Source organism: Sminthopsis crassicaudata, chromosome 4, assembly GCF_048593235.1.
Source record: "Sminthopsis crassicaudata isolate SCR6 chromosome 4, ASM4859323v1, whole genome shotgun sequence".
Taxonomy (NCBI): domain Eukaryota; kingdom Metazoa; phylum Chordata; class Mammalia; order Dasyuromorphia; family Dasyuridae; genus Sminthopsis; species Sminthopsis crassicaudata.
This window is the reverse complement of record NC_133620.1, coordinates 438824577-438843338: the sequence shown is the minus strand read 5'-3', so window position 1 is coordinate 438843338 and position 18762 is coordinate 438824577. Positions and strand designations below refer to the sequence as shown.

General features: G+C 36.2%; 1 protein-coding gene across 1 annotated transcript; it reads right to left on the bottom strand.

Annotated features, from left to right (window-relative positions):
* REG4 (regenerating family member 4) lies at nt 1–17538 on the bottom strand. Its single transcript, XM_074263240.1, has 6 exons — nt 17346–17538; nt 11738–11873; nt 10526–10623; nt 6934–7071; nt 2703–2808; nt 1–607 (listed from the first exon to the last, which is right to left on the bottom strand). Exons 2-6 carry the CDS (start codon nt 11799–11801, stop codon nt 540–542), a joined length of 474 nt encoding a protein of 157 aa, XP_074119341.1. The 5' UTR covers nt 11802–11873; nt 17346–17538; the 3' UTR covers nt 1–539.
* Nucleotides 17539–18762: the final 1224 nt, after the last annotated feature.

Here is an 18762-nt window from a genome sequence, read left to right as displayed (position 1 = left end):
TTTTGTGCACATAGCTATTTATTAAAAGGGAACAGCATAACTCATGACCTAGATTTGGTCTGGTGAAGGACGGACTGTGCTTTGCACTGGATACACATCCTTCTAACAAGAGTTAGGAGGCTATGTTGGAGTTATAAGGGTTAGAGTAAGCAAACTTGGAGAAGGAAGATCCCATAGAGCTGAGGCAAACCTTTCATGTTCTCAGAAAACTTGCTTTACTCACTACCCCACCATTTCCCACCTCTTAAAGTCACAGAGATCCTTCATCATTTGGGGGTAATATCCTTCTTCCTATCCCTGTCTTCAGTCTACCCAAAGACGAAAGAAAGGGGCAAGAGGGAGGGAAGGGAGAACACATAAGAATTGAAAAATTAATGCTTCAAAAAGCAGTTGTCTCCATTGCTGATATATTGTTGATAAAAACCACTGGAAAAGGGTTGAAGAGGGAAAGTTTTTCCAGTAGTTCATGGGATCATCCCATTGAGATAAAGATGAAAAAAATACATGCTTGTGTCTGGTGTGACGATTTAGTCCAGCTTCTAGGGTCGATACTTGCATACAAAGTGTTGGCGCTTGCTGCAGTCATTTTTATTCCAGGTTAAGAAATCTGCAAGAAATATATAAAAAAAACTCAATTTTTTCTTTTTCCTTAAGCAGTTCCCAGTTAAATCCCCAGTAATGTTAACCAGGATTCCTGTGGCCTTTCTTGTTAGTATGGAAATTATTGAAAGATGAAAATGTTTTATCAAGAGTAGAGAGAAAAACCTCAGTTCTGCCTATGTATAAGTTTGAAATTACTAAAGGGACAATTTCAGAGTTTAATCTGGGCATACTTCTATGAAATGATATAGAGAAAAATGATTGGAACCAGGAGAATAATTTATAAAATAGTAACAATACTATAAAGACAAATAATTTTGAAAAACTTAGAAAATCTGGTCAATACAATGACCAACCAGGATTCCAGACTCCTTCTGGCAGAAAGATGATGAACTTAGGATGTAGAATGAGATATAAAATCATAGTCATAGCCAAAGCAGGAATTTATTTTGCTTGATTCTATCTATCTGCAATAAGGATTTTTTTGTTTTCCAATGGGGAAGGGGTAATGGAATGAAAAGAAAAGAAAATATATGCCTGTTAATTGAAAAAAATAATTAAAATGAACTACCATCCCTGAAGAAAGAGGAAGAACTCCTTGTTTATCTCAAGAAACTGGTATGTAAGTCCTGGTTGTTTCTTACTTGTCATATGACCTTAAGAGAATCATTTGTTTTATAGTTTGAATTTCCCCATCCCTAAAACAATGGGGTTAGACTGAAAAGCTTCTTTAGGTTCTTTCTATCTCTATAACTTGTCTCTTGAATCAGTGGGTGGAAATTTGTATGCACATCTTTCAGCTAAATAAAAGAGAATTTTAAAAAGATAGTTTTAGAACTGTTTAACAATAAAACATATCTTCTTAGGGAGCAATTAATTACATAACTGAAGTTGTTCAAGTAGAAGTTGGATCACTGTCACAGGAATGCTTTAGTTGATATATCTTTTTTGGGAGAGACCAGATGACTTTTGAAGTTTGACACCTTGATTCTGTGATTTTATTTTAGCTAAAAATCTTAGAGTCTTGTAGTATAGGATAGAAACTAGACCTGTGATTTCAGAGATATATAGAAAATTCCCTTGGGAATGAATGATTAATGCATGGGGCAATTCTTTACAATTTATAATCTCAAACTAGATTAAAATGTAATTAGGAAATATTAATAAAATAAAATACAATAAAACATAGATCATATTTTATTTTAAATGTATAGTTAAAGTGCTGCTGCCCAGGGATAATTATGTATGGATTAGTGGCCTTTGTTTTTCCTTGAGTTTGACACATTGGGCCTGGAGAGCTGAGAGGTCATGGTGATTTACCTGGTGACTTACCAGGTTACATAGCAGTACATACCTGAAGCACAATTTCGATATTCCTAGTTTTGAGAACAAATCTCTATCCACGACACCATTTAAACCTTACTGAGTTTAAGAGAGGAAGCATGATATAGTAGATAAAGAGCTATCTTCAAGGCCAGTTTTTTCACCTGTGATCTATGTAGACTGTGACTGGAGATAAATCATTTAACCTCTGCTTGCTTCAAGTAACCTTTCAGACTTTTCAGAGAAATTACGTGATCACATTGATAAAAGGGAGTTCTCTATACTAATGACACCATAGGTTAGGTTTTTCTCCTTGTTTAGGGAGATGGGGATGAGAACAAGATTCTCCACTGGAATCCCAGAGTTGCAAATGGTTAAGAGGGTGATATCAGAGGACGAATGTGTGCTAGAAACTGTATTTGTATGTGCCCAAGTGTGAGGGTTTCAAGATGCTTTCCATTTCATTTTTAATAAGGAAAGAACTTTTAGTTATTATTTAATAGTTTCTTTCATGTCCAACTCTTCATCACCCCATTTGGGATTTTCTTGGTAAAAACACTGCAATGGTTTGTCATTTCCTTTTCCAGATCATTTTACAGGTGAGGAAACTGAGGCAAACAGAATTAAATGACACAGTTAATAAGTATCTGAGGCTGGTTTTGAGCTCAGGAAGATGTCTTCCTGATTCCAAGTCTAGTGTTCTCCCACACCAATAGCTGCACATAAGGAAAGAACTAACACCCGTGAAAAGCTGATCTGGCTGATGCTTCAGTACTTACTGTTCTCATAATCCATCTCAGCACAAGCTTTGTTCCCCTGGGAAGACTTGTTTGACCAGGATCGGAAGAGATACAAGCCTCCATCAATCCATTTCCATTTGTTGTTCTGCAAGCAATGAGTAAAAACAAAAGAAACATTTATATCAGAACACTGTCTTCAATAGGTTTGTCCCTTTTTTCCCATCTCAGAATGAAGTGACTTGCATCTTTGCCAAGATTAATCCTTTCATGTTTGTCCTTGAGCCTCAAATTTTCCTATCTTCTCCCTCCTTACTCTAAAAAACAAACATCTTTCTTGAATTTTCATCTTCTTTCTGTCTTCAGGTTCCTGTGCATGCAAATAAAAAGCTAAAGGTTGCCTTTTCTTCCTATGATTCATTTTACAGAGGAGGAAACTGGGGCAAAACAGGGCTACATCACTTGTGCAGCATCACTAGCCAATAAGTATCCGAGGCTGGATTGGAAGTCAGGCTTCTCTGACTCCAGATTGCTGGTAGATAACATTCTGGGCTTGAATCACCAAGACTTGAGTTTAGATGTAGCCTTAGATACTTACTTAGATAGCTGAACAGTGTAGCTGAGTGATGCTAAGCAATTGACTTAATCTTGTCTGCCGCAGTTTCCCCAACTATAAAATATTCATAATAATAGCACCCATCTTTCAGGGATGCTGTGAGGAGAATTAAGATAATATTTGTAAAGTACTTTGAAAACTTTAAATTGTTAGATAATATTAGTATCTGAAGAACCCAAACCAAAAATCACCTGACCTTGATCTTGTTATTTCCTTAAATTGTATTCTATATTTCTCTTCCTTTTTACTGTCAAACTTCTTTTACAAGAGTAATTCTAACTTTCCTTCATTAGGCACTTTGTAAGCTTACCCCATTTTAAAAACTGTCTCTAGCACCATGCCTGACACATAATAAATGCTTATTTGGTTGACTGATTACTCTCACCAAGTTCTTACATTTCAGGGAGAGAAATTCATATTTTATTTCATAATTAATAGGGAGTCTCAGAAGGTACCTGAACAGGGGACGGATGATGGGTCAGGAAGCCAAATCTGGCAATTATGTAAAAGATGAAAACAGAATATGCAAGCAGGGACACTAGGAGGTTATTGCAATAGTCCAGGTTAGAGGTGATAAAGGTTAGAGTGGAATATAGCAGTATAGAAGCAGTATTGATGGTGGGTAAAGGATATAAAAAGAAATAGTATGGAAGCAGAGTGAATAAGATTCATCAACTGATTGGATGTGGTGGGTGAGAATAGGGAGAAATCAAATAGAATGTCTCTGTTTCTGCCAGAATGTACTTAGGGTAGTCTCCCAAGTGTAGCAAGCTCATTCCTCATTCAGGCTCTTCTTGTTCTCTCTAGTGTGTGTTTATCATCATGTCCTCATACAACCAGTCTCTTATATTATTTAACTAGAAAGTAGTGGGTACACTCTGGTAATTAAATATGACTCTTGATGGGTACAATTTGGTAATTGCTAGACTCTTGCTGTCTTACCCTTATTTAATTGGTATTTCTTTCATTTCAGATCCTATTTGCTTTGTTTGGCCAGAGCCTTGGTATTTTATTTAATCAAGTCAGCAAATATTAATTGAGCATTTATAATTTGGGATCTCTGGATTCTCCCATGGATTATAGTGATTCTGGGATGATTCTTGAATAGACAATTATACTCAGTTGTGATCAGGAAACTGGACAGTGAGGCTGATTTGCTGTCCTAGTACCCCCAACTTTCCTTTGAATGTTTAGAAGATATGAATAACTTATTTTTTAAAATTTTAATAGTTTTTATTTACCAGATATATGCATGGGTAATTTTACAACATTGACAATAGCCAAACCTTTTGTTCTAGTTTTTCCCATCCTCCCCCCCCAAGATGGCAGGTTGACCAATACATGTTAAATATGTTAAAGTATAAATTAAATACAATATATGTATACATGTCCAAATAGTTGTTTTGCTGTATAAAAAGAATCAGACTTTGGACTTACATGGTTTTTAAATAGCAAATGTTAAATCTGTACCTCCCACCCCCATCTCACAGATCTCAGGCCCATATGAGGCTTGGGATTTATAGTCTACATGTCAGCTTCTTTCTAGTGTCCCTTCAGGAATCTAAAGAGACTCTAGAACTTCTATCTTGAAACTAAAAGTCAGAAGGCCAGGATCTCCTTTCTCTTAGCCAGCTCCAGCCCTCCAGCAAATGGGCAGCATTGAGTAATCAATCTGTCTCCACCAATGAGAAGAGCCTTATACAAATGACTTTTGAACTATGAGTTACATATTCAATTTCTGCAGTGAATTTTCAATGAAAAGTTCTGCTATTTATTGCATCTCATTTGGGACCCAAACACAAGCAGCATCTCATACAGCTTCAATTCACAATAGTACTTCTCTCCCTCCTTATCTTGTCCTTTTAAAGAAAAGACTAGGTGAGATTTTTCCCACTCACTTCAATTTCAATCATCACTTCCTCTAGGATAGGGCTTCTTAACCTTTTTCCACTATTGATTCTTTTTTGATAGAGAAATTTTTATGCATTCCAAGTATAAAGATATATAAAATAGATATACAAATCAAACATTTGCTGATAATAAATCATAATTTACAATCCCCACATTCAGTTACTTGACTCCATATGAGTCCACAACCCATAGTTTAAGTTTTGCTCTAGGAGGCTACTCCATCTACTCTGAATGAGATTGTAAACTTTTTAAGAACAGGTACTGGCTTCTACTTTTTTTTGGTATGCGGTGTGCTTAGCACAGTGCCTAGCACACAGGAGTCTCTTAGTAAATATTTACTGATTGACTGACTTTTTGTCAGATCAGCTTGATGACATAGTGGATACAACACAGGCTTGGAATTAGGAAAACCTGATTTTGAATCCTACATCAGACAAAGTATAAATCGTTAATCTCTCAGTGCCTCGGTTTTTTCATCTGAAGAATAAGAATAAGTGGCTCCTATTTTATAGGGCAGTAGGGAAGATCAAATGAATTAACATATATGTAATGTGCTTTTATAATCTTAAAGCATTGAATAAATGTTTGCCATTATTATGAGGCTTTGATTTACCTATGTTATTTCCTTCCATGAGAATGTAAGATTCAAGACTTTTTGCTTTTTCTTTGTATGGTTTTTAGGATATAGCAAGTCAACAAAAAAAAGAAAGTCAAATTAATGTATGTCTGTGTATACAAGTGTGTATACAGTGTGCATATATGTGTCATGAGAATCTTAATCTTCAAGAGATTATGAGATGCTGAATTCAGAAACATCATGTTTCCTCCTCTGAAGCACTACATTGTGCTGGACTATAGCAAAACCCTATTCATGAGGCTCATTCAATTCAAGTAAAGTATTAAGCATTGGAAAAGCTGAGTATTATATAAAGTGCAGGGTCTGGGATTGGAAAGACTCATCTTTAAGGTCAAATCTGACCCTAGTTGTGTAATCCTGGCAAGTCATTTAACCCTGTTTGCCTCAGTTTCCACATCTGTCAAATGAGGTGGAGAAGGAAATGGCTGACTATTCCTGCAACTTTTTTTAAAAATTAAAAAAAAAATTCCATTCCGGTATCTTTGCAAAGGAAAACCAAATGGGGTCATGAAATTCCTGTATATTTAAAAAAAATTCCTCTCCAGTATCTTTGCAAAGATAAACCAAATGGGATCACGAAGAGTCAGACATGACTGAACAACTTTTTGAGCTTTTATGATATATTAGATCCTCTGATAAATTCTAACTACAAAGACAAAAGTAAAATAATCCCTGCTCTCCAAGTGTTTATATTCTACTTACAACCAACCATTCCTGTCCAGAATTTAATGAGTTCCTCATATGTGGACACTGGCAGCCAACTCATTGTATTGTTTGTGAATCATATATTACTAGGGAGATGCTGGAGCCAGCTCAAGGGTTATTAAAATTTCAGAGTCAGTACTTACACCCCAGAATCAGAAAATGAATTAGGGCTGATTTTATTGTTTTGTTGATTGTCTACTCAAGAATGCAGATTAAATTCAACTGTATATTGTAGATAACTTTTTTTTTTCTTCTCAAGGGCTGATTGTTAATTATTTACCAGCACACTCCTGTAAACTTCCAAAGTAAATGGTGGCCATTCACCTTTTCAACTGAAAAGCCCAGACAGAGGATTTAAGCCATTCCTAAAAAAAGCAGTTAACCGTCCCCTTGCCCAAGATTACCTTTTGGGGGTCATTGAGACCAATCCAGACAGGCTGGTTTCGCTGATAGCTCCAGATGTGCTTGGCTATAACTTTGGCTTCCTTTTGATCCAAGATAGAGGCCAGGTGGGCCCCATTCCCAAAGGCCTGACACTCCAGCTGCAACAAGAGGAGGTTACATCAGTCACCACTTTAATTGTAGGTTGGGACACAACATGCCCCAGCAGTTTTAATCCACACACAATTCTTCATTCAGGAAGTTTAGAATTTACCAGAATCAGGTGCTACCCCAAAGAATGCCATCCAAATGGATGGTTGGTACTACCAGAAGAATAGGTTTATCCTTTTATACCATGGTTAAGAGTTATAGAGAGCAGACAACGTGGGCTATCATATTATCAGGTACCTTTAAGAAATGTTTATCTAAGATCAATATTTGTTTGTTGTTCTCTGTTTTTCCTGAATAGTAATGAACTTTGAACTTGAAATAGAGATCACTTCCCCAATTTAGCTACAGCAAGGGCTGATGTATAACTTATTTTTGAACTATTTTATACTTCAAAAAACCCTTTGAGCAATTAAATCCCCTATAATCCTGGGAACTTTTGCATTTATCATAGATCTCCCTCCTACAAAACTGGGCATAGCCATGTCCATTGAAACTCAGCCAATAGCTTTGTTTTGGCCAAGTCAGATAACTTCAGGAAGGTGACCACTAGGTGGTGAATATTTTTGACCACATTAACATGTTACCATCTACTAACATTTTGACAGTTGGTGTCTATGATGGTGGAAGAAATATCCATACTAAAGATACAATGGAATTTCTTTTTTACCCTTAATAATAGATTATTTATGAAATTCCATGTGCCTTAAGGACTATGTAGAATATAAAAAACTTGACTAATTTGATTCATGTCTGTAATTTTATTGGTGAAGACTAAAAACTCCTTTTGTTGATGTAATTCACCTATAGAACTCATAATTGCAGTGATTACCTAGTGGGACTAGAATATTTCCAAAGAGTATGTGACTAGGCCAAGATCACACCACCAATATGAGTTGAAGAGATGTCAACCCAGTAGAGATAGGAAAATCTTAAAGCATTAAATTGTAAAGACATACAGAGAGGCAATTCTGATGAAGAAGTATTGTTTAAAGAGATTAGTCTAGATGTACTGGGAGCAAGCTCAAGTTGAAAACTGTGACATGATTCTGTACTAACAGTACGAGTAGTTAAAAAAAAAAAAACTCCAGATAAGTTGAGGTATTATAAAAGATTTTTTTAAAAAGGAGTTTAAAACTTTTTTTTTTTTTTTTGAAAAAGTGAAGTATCAAAGAAGGGACAAGATCACTATTTGATATGGATGGGATAATAATAATAGATGCCAAAGATACTTAATCATTGTTTTGCTTTTGTTTTCTTTGCAAAGGAGAACAATTTTTAGATTGGAAAGGATAAAGTAAGAAAATAGTAAAAGAGCACCTATCTGCCTTTTTTTCAGAGGCTGGGAAATGCAGGAGATAGAGCTCTAGAGCTAACATCAGGAAAACTGAGTTCAAATCCAGCCTTAGACACTTTACTAGCTATGTGATTCTGGGCAAGTCACTTAATCCTGTTTGCCTCAGTTTCCTCATCTGTCAAATGAGCTGGAGAAGGAAATGGCAAACTGCTTCAGTATCTTCATCAAGAAAACCCCAAATAGGGTCATGAAGAGTTAGACAATACTGAAAATGACTGAACAACAGCAAACCTATCTGTCTTTAACGATTCCAGATCAGAAGCTCATATGAATTATAGCCCACAGCCCAAAAGCCTGATTTATGTTCTCTCTGAACCACTGTGGCCATTTGTGAAAAATCATAGAATGATGGAGACAGAGCTCTGGATTTGAGAAAGTCAAACTTTGTTCTGATTTTTAAAAAATGGATTAGAAAGAAGTCTATCTAAATTGTAGATTAGTGAATTTGATGAACAAAATTGCTAAAGAGAATAGTGAACTTTATAAGGTACCAAAGCTTCTTAAAGAATAGATCTTGGGGCAGCTAGGTGGCGCAGTAGATAGAGCACCAGCCTTGAATTCAGGAGGACCCGAGTTCAAATCTGGTCTCAGACACTTAATACTTCCTAGCTGTATGACCCTGGGCAAGTCACTTAACCCCAGCCTCAGGGAAAAAACAAAACAAAACAGATCTTGTTGGATTTATCCAGTTTTTTTTTTTTTCTATAAGCTGTAAACCAGGGGAATACTATAATACAACTTACTTAGATTTTAGTGAAGCTTTTGGAAAAGTTGCACAGTTTTGTGTACATGATGGAGAGATGAACTAGGCACTTCACAAATGTCTGATTGCCTTGGCCCAAAGTGTTTCTTTGTCAACTTGAAAGGATGTCTCCAGTGGAGTATCTGAGGATTTGGACTTGACCTTATGCTAGTCAACATTTTTATTAGAAACTTGAATAAAAGGCTTAGGTGATGCTTATCAAATTTGTAGATGATGCAGAACAGGAAGAATGACAGGTTAGAGATCCAAAAAAGACTCTGTTGGCTAGAACAAGGGTCCCAATGAAATTTAATAAGAATAAATATAAAGTTTTATCCTTGAGATGAAAATTCAACACTACAAATAAATGATAGAATTCTAACTAAATAAGCAGTTTTTCTGAAGGAGTTCTGGGAATTTTAGTGGGATGCAAGCTTGTTTAAAACAGCAACGTGTTATGACAGGCAAAATAGCTAATGTGAACTTTCTGTACTGAAAGGTGTGATTCCAGAGGTGATAGACAATTTTGCTGTATTTCATCAGATAACATCTGGAATAATGTTTTCAATTCTTGGCACTGCATTTTAGAAGTACATTGTTAAGCTAGAGAGAGTCCAGGGGATTTTACACAAGCATGGGAAAGAGCCTTCAAGATCATGGCTTATGAGAATGGGCAGAAAAAATTGGGGATATTTAGCTTCAAGAAGAGAAACTTGGAGGGTGGTTGTAAAGTCATAATAGCTGTTTCAATGTACTTGAATGTTTCCTTTTTTCTTTTCTTTTCTATTTTCTTTTCTTTTTTTCTTTCTTTCTTTCTTTCTTTCTTTCTTTCTTTCTTTCTTTCTTTCTTTCTTTCTTTCTTTCTTTCTTTCTTTCTTTTTTTTGAGGATTCTTATGTGAAAGAAAGACTTATTCTGTTTGGTGTAAGAGAACAAAACTAAAAACAACGGAAGCTGCAAATTGGAGATTTGTCCTTAAAGTCAGGAAAGATTCCCAACAACTAAAACTTTTCCGAAGTGAGATGACTTGTCATAGGAACCAGTGAATTTCCCTCACACCAAACATTTTCAAACAAGGGCTGGATAACGGCTTATTAGTTATGTTGTAGTAGATACTCAGTCTGATGTTATTTTACATCAAATCACTTCTGAGCTCCCTTTCAGTTTGATATTTTGTAGTCTTCATTTTCTTTTCTAAAAAGCTGCCGTCTGTTACCTAACCTATTGAAACATGCATAATTAACATTGCATTTTTCTTTCAGGTTTCCTTAGGGGAAAACATACTTGAAGTAAATTGGTTAGTGTTATCCCAAAGGGCCCTGGAAAAGCTGTTGGTAAATGGCACTTACCTCAGCATCCGACCAAGTGTGAGGTTTTCGGAAATATCCATAACAATTGGATTTGTAGTAAAACCATCCTGTGCTGCAGCTGGGTCTCAAGATAATATCTTCATGTAAACAAAAGATTATCATTAGTCATCATGAAAGTAAGACATGGAGGCTGGGGTCTCATTTTTTCTTGAATATCCCTCTCCATCTTTATCCCATTTTTGGACAGCTCTAAGTATTATATATTCTTAAATAAATACAAAGCAGGTGGGTAGTGCAGTCTATAAAGTAATGTCCTTGGAATTAGGAAGACCAGAATTCAAATCCAGCCTTGACACTGACTAGCTGTATGATCTTGGGCAAGTCAGTTCACCCTGTTTGCCTCATCTGTAAAATAAGTCAGAGAAGGAAATGGCAAACCATTCCAGTATTTTTGTCAAGAAAACTCCAAATGGGTCATTTAGAATCAGACAAGACTGGAGCAACTACCACAAATATTAAATACACACACTTAAGTTGAAATGCAACCTATTTCTTTTTAACTTCTACTCGTTATTTTTGGTAATTCTCCTTGAAGCTAATTCCAATCTAACTTATTATCTGCCACATCACACTATTGGCTCATTTTGAGTTTGAAGCTCCTTAAAAGGCCTAGATCCTTTTTGTACAAACTGTCTAGCTACAATCTTCCCCTCTAGACTTATATTGTTGATTTTTTTTTTGCAAGTGTATTGAACTTTACATTTATTCCTATTATTTTTAAGTAAAAATTGGGCATATTTTTGATGTTGATTTTGATCAATGCCATTTTTTTTTTTTTTTTTTTTTTTTTGCTGAGGCTATTGGGATTAAGTTACTTGCCCAGGATCACACAGCCAGGAAATGTTAAGTGTCTGAGATCAAATTTGAACTCAGGTCCTCTTGACGTCAGGGCTGGTGCTCTATCCACTCCACTGCGCCACCTAGCTGTTGGAATCAAAGCCCAGTGTTTCTATCTGTGACTGATCAGATCAATATGACTCCCATTTTTGTGCCTTTATTTGAGTCCTTCTTTCAGCATGTGGCTACCTTGCCCTGTATTCACTGGCTTTTTATATTTTTACATTTTGGAGAGCTTCTCTTTAGTCTGGGTTTAGTGTACCCCCCCTGCACTTAGGTTCCTTGAGGGTCACCTAGAAGGAGGCCTTCTGCTTTGAAGCTGTAAGTGATAATATTCAGCCAGATGCAACTCACCTCCCAGGATGCTTGTGACTGAGGCACAGCTCAGGAGCAGGAGCAGCCAGTTTTTGGAAGCCATCTTCTTCTTCCTCTCCCGCAGTCTCAATCACAGGCTCCTATTATGTCCTTGAATTTTCTGAACAGCTGTAGTCTGTAATGTAAGCATATTTGCTGACATGTGAAGGAGCCAGTTTTCTTTCAGGATTTTTCAGACCTCCAAAGGCAAGAAGAATGTCATCATCTGCTTGAACCTGCTGAGCTAGAGAATCCCTAGTCCTCAAGCACAGCAATTTCCCCATTCAAAATTCCTTCATTTGTTCATCCATTCATTAATTTTTCATTCATTCAGCATATATTTCCATGCAAAGCAGCATGTTGGTTACTGAAGGGGACAGGTGCAGGAAGCAGATAGCAGGATAAGTAATACCTGAACTTTGTCCTTAAGAATATGGTCTAATGAGAGGAAATAAGCCAGGAATACAAAACAGGAATATTAATGCTAAATAGAATTAAGTGCAGAGGTACTATCTATGCACTTATGGTTAGCAAAATAGAGCGGTGGTGGATTCCCCCTCAGTGGATACTTTTCAAGCAAAATTGACCAATTGGTGGGAATGCTGGAAAGGGGATTCCTATTCAGCATAATATTAAGGCCAGATGTTCTTCTTGAGATGGAAAACGCCATCCATATTCAGACAAAGAACTATGGAGACTGAATGCACATCGAAACCTACTGTTTTCACTTTTTAAAAATTTTGGTTTTTGGGACAGCTAGGGGGCGCAGTGGATAGAACACCAGCCCTGAAGTCAAGAGGACTTCAATTCAAATGTGGTCTCAGACACTTAACACTTCCTAACTGTGTGACCCTGGGCAAGACATTTAACCCCAATTGTCTCAGAAGGAAAAAAATGTGAGTTGTTGTTTGTTTGTTTTTTTTTGCTTTTTCTTTCTCATGATTTTTCAAAACTTTTGTTCTGATTCTTCTTCTAATATAACTAACATGGAAATATGTTTAATAAGATTGCCTATATATAACTTATATTAGATAACTTGTTTTGGAATGGGGGAAGGAGGAAAGAAGAAAATTTGGAACTCAAAATTTTACAAAGATGAATGTTGGGAATTTTTTTATACATAATTGGAAAATGTGAAAATTATATGAAATAACTGGGAAAATACTATTAAGTGAAAAAAAGGATAGTCCTTGAGTTCCTTCCAACTCAAACATGCTATGATTCCGAGAGGTATAAGCTGAATTCTTTCAGCATTCAGTGGAAAGAAAGAATTTATGATTGGGTGAATTGGTAGAATGAAGGATGTAGCATTTTACCTGGATCTTGAAAGATGGAAAGACTGAGATTAACAGACTGAGATGAAAAGAAAAAGAAAATTTCAGCTATGAAAAATGATGTAAATAATCCTGAGTAAGATTTAGAAAGGGATTAGCATAGACTCTGTCTGAGGAGTAATGGAGAATACAGGGAATAATAGCATGCCTGAAGAGATAATTTGATCCAGGTTCTAGAGAACATTGAAAACCAAGCTGAGTTTGAACTTGATTTGATAGATAATAAAGATTTATTGAAGATCTTGAGGGGATGGGAGTGGCAGGGGTAGAGATGTGCATCCCAAGGGTTAATTCAGCTGCGGCATGGGACTGATGGATTGGAGGATCTGCTTCAGAGAAGGCAAGATTCATGGTCATCTAAACATGTCCATCTAAGTATTGTGAGTAGAAAGGTTGAATGGATTTTATAGATACAGAATGAATAGGAATTGGTCATTCATTAAATGAGGGTACTTGGAAGAGGGAGCTCTTAGGTGTGAACAAGTGATATCATACACTTGACCTCTCCGTATTACAGACTTGATCAGAGATCAAAATCCAAGCTGTATAACCAAATCCCTTGATGGAACAATTCTTAGGTACTTTTTCTTCTCTATGACTGATGTCTACTCTTCAAGAAGTCTCACAATAATCAATAGGAGTGCAAACAAAAAAAAAATCCAAAGGACAACGACTTTCCCAGAATTCAGTTACTTAATAATTCATCTTAGAGCACAAAGGGGAATTCAGAGACTCTCTAGACCAATCCCACCATTTTGTTGCTAAATGAAATAATGTCTATGCAAGATGAGTGACTTGACCAAGTCACAGAGCCAGCTGATGACAGAGCCCAGAGTACAACAGAGTACCCTGATTCCTGATTCTAAAAACTTTTTATATCTTATTGACTAACTGAACTTTCAATTAAACTTCTAGGAAAGAAGCATCGAGGGGTATTCTCTTAACTTACAGGGTTGTTTCCTTGGAAAAGAGGGGGTAGCTACTGCAAGTTCAGTGTGTCCATATCCCATAAAATTACAGGTGAAGAATCTTTTCATTGAAAGTCAGCCAGAGAATACATTTAGTTCAAAATGAAGCCATTTAGTGAAATGTAGTAACAGAAGCACCAATAAATCTCCCTATCATCTCCAGATCTATAATGTAGTTCTCCCAAAATTTTACACAGCATCAGGGGGACACACTTGGGCCACATAGAGACAGGGGCACACTTGCAAGACACAAATATAACTAGAGCACATGTATACAGGGGTAATCCATGGAATTATTTTTAGTGTTAATGATTTCTTTTAATTAATTGTTTCTTCCAAGGGAGTGTTTCGTGAAAAAGGGAGAGTAGTAGCCAGTGACAATAGTATTATTAAAAAATATCAATAGCAAACCAGAAAGCATCAATGAAACTTTTTTAAAGGAAAGGGATCATGGCCATATGTTCTTCTCCTTGGCCAACAAATAGTGTTGGGGACTTATATGGTCCCAATATCATCAGTATCATTATCATCAGGTAATGATGAATATCCTAGGAAAGGGATTTCTAAATTTTCTTTCAATTCTGTCTATCAGGAAAACCAGACTCTCGGTAACCCATGTATTGTAATTCAATAATACCTCAGTATTGAAGGGCTGGTAATTTCTTCTAGTTATATCACTTGGCCCTATTTGCACCTGCTTCTTCATGTTGTAATAGTCCTCAGCTTCTTAAACTATGAGTTGCAAGCCCATATAGAGTCTTGTAACTGGTTGCAAAATTATGATTTATTATCAGTAAATATTTGATTTGTATACCTATATACCCGGCACAATGTAAAAATTTCTTGAATGAAAAGGGGTTGCCGGTGGAAAAAGTTTAAAAAGCTCTGTTTTGTAGTCTGCCCAAGTCTGCTTGGCTAGACACCGATTGGCTAGGTGCATAGTCTCTGTTGTTGTTCTGCAAGATGCAGCGTCGACATAAACTATATCTTTTGGTTTCTGCTTGTTTCCTCCACCTTCTGGCTCTGCTGAAATCTTTGGCTATTCTTCTGTATCTCTTCATTTTGTCTGTAATATCTTCTCCTAAATAAACCTACCTTTTGTCAAAGAGAATGGCCATTGTGAATTCTTCATATGACGGAACCCCAACATTTAATGACTACAATCACATCATTAAGACAAAGAGGATGTGCTCTGAATACCAAGACCAGCCAGGGCATCCATTTGTATCCTAGAATGGCTGGATGGTTTCCTTTATTATATACCAACAAGTAAACTCAAAGGAGATGGAGGCAGGAGCTCAATCCTAGGTTCTGATTAAATCCTGGAAAACTTAAGACTTAGTGTCAAGTAATATGACACTGAACATTGTTCAGAACGTGAAATGTTAGAGTAAGAGTTAGTTTAATGCTGGCAGATGACAAAGTTGGAAGAGCTAGTTAGTTTTTGTTAGAAAAAAGAATTGGTATCTACAAAAGATCTTCATGGGTAAAAAAAGATGAGCCAAATCTTGTAAGATGTTATTTAATAGGGATAAATGTGAAATCTTACTTACATTTAGGGTCAAAAAATCAACTCTAGGAACTGTAACTCAGGAAGGAGATATGGTAAGACAATTGGTCATACAAAAAAACTTTGAGATTTTAGTAGGCTATAAACTCAGTGACATGGATCTAATTAGTTTTTTTTTTTTAATCTTAGACCTGTGATTTTATTGATATTGGGAATTCTCAAAGAGTAAATTCTTTCTATCAGTACTGATAAGCACCTTCTCTATAACTTTTAATCTTAGAGAACCATTTTAGAACTTCCATTTAAGAAGGGTGCTCAGACCAGCCATTTTTTCATTTCCCCCCTCCTGCCCTCTTCTGGACTTTCCCATCAGAACCCCTTGCTGGATACCTTCCCTTCCCTTCCTGCCCTCCTCACTCTACTTTCAGCTTCCTTTTATGTGTTGTTTTCTCTCCATTAGATTGTAAGTTTATGGATTATCTTTTGATTTTCTTTGTATCTCTGGTACTTATGACAGTGCCTAGCACATAGGGATTCTTACTAAATGTTTATTGACTGGCTGTTCTATTTTACTTATTTATTGTTCCTTAGTCTGGATGTCCCCTGAAGTCTCTTCTCTCAATACTTCATTAGCCATCTCTTTGGATTTTGTGGCTTCAATTATCACCTTCAGACAGTTAACTCTCTATTTCTGTCTTCTAATTTGTTTTATGAAGTTCTACATCATCATCTTTACTTGGACATCCTATTGGCATATCAAACTCAATAACATTCAAACAAAATTGACAATCATTCCCTCCAAACAAGTTCTTCCTCAAAAATTCTCTATTTCTGTTGAGGACATTACTATCTTTTTAATTATCCAAGTTTTCAACCTCAGAGTCATCCCTGACTCTTCCTTTTCTTTTATCCTCCATATCCAATCAGTTTCCATCTTTGCTCAATTGATTTCCCATACCTACCATGTACCATCTTCTCATATTTCTTCTCAAAATCCTTAACTTGCTTCAGAGCTCAACTCAGGTGTCACCTTCTCCAGAAATAACTTTGCATTTATTTTAAATCCTTACTGTACACCAGACATAGATCCCTTCCTACTCCCAGAATGCTCTCCTTCCCCTCAAATTACTTCTTACTATATATATAGTATCTTCCCTGAAACAGATAGACTCCTTGAAGGCCAGAATTATTTTGTATTTGCCATTGTATTCCCCTTGTTTAGCATATATATATTTAGCTCCTTAATAAAAATTTGTTGAGTTGAATTGATAAGAAACTCAGATCTAGGTATACTTGTCATTAGCAGAGATACCTTTTAATGGGGGAAAGGAAAGGTTTTCAGAAACTTTTGTTCAGATAATAGTAAAGGTCTCCTATAGCACAGGTAGAGATGAAAATTCTATTATGGTATAAATGGGGTAGAAGATCATTTTTCAAATGCCTAGACTTGAGGCATTAAATAGATTATACTGCTGGGTACCATTTATACCTCACAGAATATTGTAATTGACATTCTTTCAATCTGGAAAATGTTAGTTCTTAGAACTTCAGATTCTCCCCTTCTCTTGCAATTTATGTTAGTATGAGAAAACTCCCTGCACTGAATTTCAGGTTGTAGAACATCTTTTACTTCATCCCCACAAAGATAAAAGGAAGCTCTATTCAAATACAGAAACAAAACTGTCCATTCTAGAAAACAACCTCTAGATAAGACTAATTTTCAGAATGTGTCAGCAGCTGTTGAATTAGGTTCCGAACAAAGAGTGCAGCTATGTACCAAGGTGTATAGGAGTTACCTGTATGGTTTCAAAAGCTCTGCTGGTCTGCTCCTTAACAGCCTCTTGAAACTGGAAAGTGTTCCATTCACTGATTCTTATATGCCTTCGGCTCCAGGTGTGATCATCTTTATTCTACTCTGAGACCAGTAATTCTGTTTATAATTAACATTCAATTCATAAAAAATCTTATCTAAAGCTTTTCTGGAGATCCTGGGAAAAGATTGATGATTAATTTATATAAGCTTTGCCTATGTCAGACAGGAAGAGACACTCCTACTTTACAAACAGGGCTGTATTTGAAATGTTTTTCTTCAAGACCATTGCATCTGTGGATATACTAGGAAATGTCTAAAGACCAACCAGGACAAATCTTTCAATTTAATCTGCATTTTTAACATTTTGTCAACCTCTTAAATTTAGAGAATCAAAGAAACAAAAAATCAAGTCCTGTTTTGCAATTTGTTGATTTCAGAGCTGTAAATGCTTACACTGAAAGTTTAACAATGGCTCCTGATCAGTTGGAGCTTTTTCACACCTCTCCTTGGATCTAAGGGCTGTGAAGGTGAAAGTGTTTTCTTATGTTCTCAACTCTCCTCTACTCCCCACAAAGTTATAAATCCATTTTGATTCTCCTTTCTGGGTTTCTTTCTTTGTTTCTTTTCTTCCTCCTTAATCTGTTCTTCCTTTTCTCCTTTCTCTAAAAACAGGGCTATTAGAACTCTAAAATTTTATGCTGCACCCTACTTTATGAGAAAAATTAAGACTGCCTATGCCTTAATATGCCTATTAAGACTCCTCACTGAACCCCTCAATAAATTCAAATGTTTCCTTAGTACCTTTAGGATCAAATATAAATCCTTTGACTTTTAAAGTTCTTCTTGTCTCAGACCCTTTCTCACTTACCTGTTTTACAGTTTACTCTCTATATGCTCAAAAGATCTAGAAACAACCACTTCTTGCTATTTCTCATACATGACATGTATGAGACAATGCTTTTTCACACTGTCTCCCTTGCCTGAAATGGTCTCCTTCTTCATTTTTACCCCGTGGACGGCTGTGGTTAACTTCAAGACTTGACTCAAAACCCATTTTCTGCAAAAAGATCTTTTCCAGTATCCTACTCCACTTCCACCCAGTATTTTCCCTCTGGGATTATATCCCATTCACATTGTTTATAATTCATTTGCACATTATCATTTGTATGGTTTCTTACTCATTCAATGTAAGCTCTAGGAGGGGAATAGGGACTATGTTCTTTTATTTTCTTTGTATTATATTTATTTTTTAGCACAACAATCACGGAGGCAGCTAAGTGATTAGAGTGAGTTTAAATTAGCTGTATGACCCCTGGACAAGGCACCTCATCTCTGTCTGCCACAGTAAAATGGGGATTATAACATCACAGAGTTGTTGGGAGGACCAAATGAAATATTTT

What these genes read in the sequence shown, in the direction of transcription:
- REG4 (XM_074263240.1), bottom strand. Translation starts at nt 11,801, where the DNA reads ATGGCTTCCAAAAACTGGCTGCTCCTGCTCCTGAGCTGTGCCTCAGTC. An exon ending in AGTCACAAGCATCCTGGGAG is followed by an intron (nt 10,624 to 11,737) that starts GTGAGTTGCATC and finishes GTTTACATGAAG; the next exon opens with ATATTATCTTGAGACCCAGC. An exon ending in GTCTCAATGACCCCCAAAAG is followed by an intron (nt 2,809 to 6,933) that starts GTAATCTTGGGC and finishes CATTGCTTGCAG; the next exon opens with AACAACAAATGGAAATGGAT.